Below are 5,821 nucleotides of genomic sequence, written 5' to 3' on the forward strand. Positions count from 1 at the left end.
GCAATAAAAACTTCGTAATTTTTGAAATTGCCTTTTCCCTAGTATAAGAATATGTTGTCATCATGCCAATTTTTTAGTTCTGAAACGTCTTCCAAAAATGTTTATCATAATTTAAAAGATCTAACGATCTACAGAAATACACTAAGAAAACGAAAGCAATTTATGGCCATTTTTCTAATACTTTACACCTAACGTGCTTCGAGTCGAAGCAACCCATTGATTGAAATGTGTATGAATGGAACCAAAAACGAGCTTCTACCTGCCTGGTCTGCAAAAGCACAAATTCGAAGCATCTCTTTCTGCCTAATGCAAAATTTCCATTCTCTTTCGTTTTGCCATGCATCGCCTTATGGAACGTCTTGACCTTGATTGATTGTATTGGTGATATCTTGCGCGTGTTCTCTCTCTCATCGCTCTCAATTTCATTCATAAACCGCGGTGGCCGAGTGTGTTGTGAAAAAAAAAACTAAGAACTAGCCGCAGTCACTATCGTTCTTCTGTAAGTGCAGTAACGTGAAACGCACGCGCGCGCAGTTCGTCGGTGATAAAATGTCCGTATTTTGGAACGATTACGAGTATCGCACAGTCCAGGTGAACGGGCAGCGTTTTATCGGACCTCCACCGGAAATCCAGAAGGAACCGTCCTACGACTGGGAGCTATTCGTGAAAAACCTTCCGCGGAATTTGTTCGAAAATGAACTGATCCCGCTGTTCTCGTCGGCCGGGCTCGTGTACCAGATTCGGCTGCTGATGTGTTTTTCCGGTCAGAACCGCGGCATTGCGTACGTGCGTTTCACCAACGAGGAGGATTTCGTACTGGCGCTGCGCATGTTTCACCAGCTTAGGCTGGGAACTAACTTTGCGCTGTACGCTTGCCGAAGCATGAACATGCGCAAGCTGGTCATGCTGAATATCGACACCAGGGTGACGAGCGAGTCAGCTCGCCGGTTTATCGAGGCCATCAGCGGAGGATCATGCGTAAGTTCTGACTTTTTACGTTGGATATGGCTATGCTACATTTACTTTGGTGTTAAAACAGGTGCACATGGGATACAGAAAATTTCATCAGGACAAGAAATATGTCATAATCCAGTTCAAGTGCCACTATGAGACAGCCCTGGCAAGAAGGAAGTTGATGGTGATTTTACCCTTTTTCGGAGACAGCTGTTACTTGAAGTGGTACAACAGGGAGAAACGAAATAAAGCGACCGGCTAGTGAAAAAAGGAACAGATTGAGATGAATTTTGTAAAGAAATAATTGTAAATGAAATTTAATAAGTTTAATGTAATTGTATGCTTTATGATGATTTTGTATCATTGAATATTTATATTTCTCTTAATATAAAATCGCTAAATATATTTTAAATGAGTAAAATCTACGTGTTATCTATTCCAAAAATGACAATCATCAGAAATCATGTGGAATCTAACAAGAAAAGATGCTACTGCGTGGAATATTTCTTAATTTTTTTCGTAAAATAAGTTTTAGTAGAAGGATTTGTGATTTTTATTGTGATTGGTGATTGCTCCCACTGATGATACAATCCCCTATGTCTATAACACATGTTCAACATTATTGCTTAACTATAGATGGTTTGCTTCTCTAATTTTTTTGAATATGTTTTAGTCCTCCATGAAAATCTTTCAATTATTATATAATATCTTGGCATATACAATTCTGCCAGGTTTTAATGCAATAAATGAAAGCGTTTCATACAGATACTCTCAAGGAATATTTTTTTCAGGAATGCGCATGCGAAACAAGCGACAAAAGGGAACCAACGACAAAGATCCGAAAATTTTTGTTAGTAACAAAAAAGAAGGCAATTTTGTTGCTAACTTTTGATCCCGTTATTTTGCATTATCTCTACAGAAAGTTTCGGTTTTGTGCTATCGTAGTTTCTGCTTTTATGGAAATATTCAAGAATCTAACTCCGATTACAAAAATATCATCGTATTCTCGGAAATATCTGAGCATGCAAGACAAATGATTCTTGTCATATTGTGTTCGGGTTCTGATAAAGGTTTGCCGCTAGGTGCGTTTGTCAATAACAAATTCTGTGGATGACAAAAGGTATAGGGTAACGGTACCAATAGTGGAGGTATTAGTAGATCAACAAAAGAAAATATTTTTAAAAAATTGATTATTATGGGAAATTTACTGCTTTAATATCTTAGTAATAGATAAACTAATAAACTTGCTAACAAAAATGAGATAGATGTCATATAACATCAACAATTACCAAAAATTGCTTGCACCACTATGGGTACACTGTTCCTTTAGTGGCGGTAAAAATTAATTTTGGTTCTTATAGTGGTGCTATCCATTGATTTCTTATGAGACTCGCCACTATTGATACAGTTGCACCACTATAGGTGCAAGAGAGTCAATTTTGTTAAGGAAAATCATTGTTTTCAATAGTTTTTCAAGCGAAATCTTAAGATAAGTTGCATTTAACATGATATTTAAAGCACGACGCATCAACTGAAACCATCGTTAAGTGTATAATTATGATAAATCTCATTAAAATCCCACTACCTCCACCAGAGGCCCATCCACGTCCCGAGTCGTGGGTAGGACAAATAGGAAATGCCGATTTGGGCAACAGTTCTGGCAGTACTAGCATTAAGCGATTCGCATGATTAGTAGGTATTACAAGCCCAGACTATTGTACGAGAGTCGTGATGAACTTCAATATCTAATAAAAATCACGATAATAGAAAAAAATGTGTTAGAGTAGCATCATTTCCATCCGTTACCACAGATATTCATTTTGGACTAATCACTATCTCTTAGATGGAAACAAGACACTCTCCAACAGTCGAGATCTTCCCTGACCACTGTCTTGTGAATGCTGAAGGGAAAATGATTACACCCAGGTTTTTTTTACTCGGCTTGATTTTGGTCGTTTTAGACCTTCAGCGTCAATGAAGCAATGAGTTAACCCCACGAAAAAAATTACAAAAAATCAAAAAAAAAAATCAGGGGGTATTTAAAAAGCTGTGAAAATTGAGGTTAACCGAGAAATTAATGAATTCCAACCACGTAAATAAAACCTGGGTGTATAATCATAATAAATTACTGGCTGGACACATACTTAAGAAAGGAGCAGAAACTATGACTTCTGATATATGCCACGTAGTGTGGACTGTGGAACCTATAGCAGTAGAAATCGTTTTGGTAGAACGCGAAACACAGAACAAACTAAGACATACAGAACAGCAATCTCCTGCTTGTAGGCATAAGCAATGGCTACTAGACCACCAAGCTTGTCTCCGATTTGAGCAACAGTTCTCGTGTTGAAAAATCGAAAATAATCAGCGCTTTTCAAGTAGTGCATATGGCCAGAATGGTCATTACTTGAAAAAAAAAATCCTTGATATCTATGACTTTGTTTTTCCCAGATTGTACAAGAATTTCCATGAGGCTTGACATACATCTTGGAATTCTTATCATTATCGAATATCTTTCCAAGTTTGGAGAAATCACGGATCACAAAAATTCGAAAAAATATTCAATGGTTTCATTCAATTTAAGCAATAAAAAAAATCAGAAATATTTATGGATCTAGTATTTTAAAGCAAACAACCAAAAACATATTTTGGGAGCTCAGAATCCCTTACTGACTAGATTAAACCGGGATCTGAAGTGTTTCTGGTTCCCCAGATTTCAAAAAATCTTGTGAGGTTTGCAGAAAACTTTGTTTTCTGTGGGCTCAATAATCCTGGCTCGTCTCTTGACTAACTTTAAAGTTACCATTTGCTAACACACAAATTCTTGCCAGCCAATGACTTCATATGTTTATACAATAATCATGGGTAGGACAATGCTTTGACTGTCCTACCCAGGAAAATTCATGCGTAGAACATGTCCTACTTTTCCCACCCACTCCCGGCGCCACTGACCTCCACTATTGGTGCTACCTCCACCAAGGGTACGGTTACCCTATTGTTAGGCGTTGCTCGAATATTGATTCCCTGGATATATGGATATGAAAATAATACAAACTTGATTTCAATACAAAGGTTGTAATAAAATCTTCCGAAATTTTATATGCCAAAATTTAATAGTTTCTGTAAAGTTCTTATGCGGAACTGTATTAAAAATTGCGGACTATTGAAGCAGTGGGCTTTTGTTTCATCTTTTATCTTGCCCAAAATATATATTTTTAGTCAAGTTTCTATGACATTTATCTACTTCCAAGTACATATAATAATTCAATCTCATTTCCGATAAAGTCTTTTAAGTCTAAATCATTGAATATTATTGAATAGGTTTCCAACCCACCATTGGATCTAGATCTAGCATAGAGCTAATTTCCATATAAATAAGTGCGAAAAACGTTGTGGAAAATTGCAAGGCTAACTTAGCAACTAGATTTCTTGCTATACAGCAGCCATACATAAACATATATTTTCTTCGAAATCCAGTTGACATTTAATGTTTCAAAAAATATGGAAATTGTTCTTAAAGAATTGCTGCCAGAACACCTCTGAAAATTTCTTTAAAATACATAGAATTTCTTCAACAAGTTTTTCGGGATTTTTAAAGGAATTCCTTCGGTAAGTTCATTGGAAAATCCGCACAATGAAACATCGTTAATTCATCCAAGAATTTATCAAAACAATCCTCCAGGAATTCAATCCAGTAGAATTCTTCGAGAATTTCTTCAATAAATCACCCAATAATTGTTTCATAAAGCCATTCTTTCTACAAAAATTCCATCTTGTATTCCTCTAAAACAATATCCCAGCGCCAATCATGTAATTTACTGAAGAACACATTGTCGAATTACTGGGGAAATTAAAAAAAAAATTCGGGGGAATTAATGGAGGGACCTCTGGAATCCAGAAGAGTTTGCTGGGTGATTTTTTGACGAGTTGAGGCTAATATCAGAAGAATTTTAAGGGGACTTATTCGTACTCACTGGGGACTGAATTTGTACCATTAAGGGCCGATTTCTTCACCTTCGCTAAGGCCTTAAACCATGTTTAAGCTTATGGGTAAGCATTGCTTAAAGGATAAGCGGAGGTGAAGAAAGTATCTCTAAGATTGAAGTTCTTCGGCGGTAGCTGTTTTAATGAGTAGAAAACAAGTTTTTTATGCCAACGTAACAAACTGCACGACGTGGAATCCGGACTTATTGTTTCCTATTGGAAATTGGCCAGAACGGTCATTGCGTTCCGGAGTAATTTTCAAATCTCTGTTTTCCCCCTGTAAAAAAATTTAAAATCGAAAAAAAAATGTCTTCGTTAAGCGCAGAAATGTACAGCAATAAATGCAATCAAATTTGAGCTTATGTACCTTTCTTAATACATTTTATAATGCATGAGAAAGACACCATCATCGTTACACACTTAATTTATTTCACCGAGATCTCAGCAGTTTTTGTTTATTTTCCTAAGGTGGGCAACGCCGAGTTTCAGCAAACATGAATTTTGCCGAAATTTCAGTAAAAGTGACGTTTTGGTTGCTGAGATACGGTAAACAGTTTGCTGAGAATCAGTAATAAACATATTTTTTGCGAGTTTCAGTTTTTAAATTTACTGAGCTACAGCGGTGCAGGATTTTTTTTTCTTTATTAAACCTTTCCGTCCCTACACTGAAAATTATGTTGCAGTATTTTTAACTACACTGAAAATTATGTTGCAGTATTTTTAACTATGCATCTGTTCTTGAAAATACTATTGTATTGTATTGTTAAATTGATTGTATTTGTTTTTGAAATAACTGCACGGTATTCAAAACTGCGGTACTGATGCAGTTATTTTTGCTATACGCATAGTTAAACTAAGCATGATGCAATGCAGAATATTTTGT

At 36.2% G+C, this 5,821-nt stretch overlaps 1 protein-coding gene across 1 annotated transcript; it reads left to right on the forward strand.

Moving 5' to 3' along the window:
* Positions 1 to 278: 278 nt before the first annotated feature.
* LOC134216971 (probable RNA-binding protein 46) lies at positions 279 to 1,221 on the forward strand. Its single transcript, XM_062695725.1, has 2 exons — positions 279 to 978; positions 1,040 to 1,221. Exons 1-2 carry the CDS (start codon positions 550 to 552, stop codon positions 1,214 to 1,216), a joined length of 606 nt encoding a protein of 201 aa, XP_062551709.1. The 5' UTR covers positions 279 to 549; the 3' UTR covers positions 1,217 to 1,221.
* The last annotated feature ends 4,600 nt before the right edge of the window (positions 1,222 to 5,821 follow it).

Source organism: Armigeres subalbatus, chromosome 2 (assembly GCF_024139115.2).
Source record: "Armigeres subalbatus isolate Guangzhou_Male chromosome 2, GZ_Asu_2, whole genome shotgun sequence".
Lineage (NCBI taxonomy): Eukaryota > Metazoa > Arthropoda > Insecta > Diptera > Culicidae > Armigeres > Armigeres subalbatus.

Bases quoted from the DNA above. Each gene is read 5' to 3' on its own strand.
- LOC134216971 (XM_062695725.1), top strand. From the start codon at position 550: ATGTCCGTATTTTGGAACGATTACGAGTATCGCACAGTCCAGGTGAAC. The intron at 979-1,039 runs GTAAGTTCTGAC...GTGTTAAAACAG, and splicing joins CCATCAGCGGAGGATCATGC to GTGCACATGGGATACAGAAA.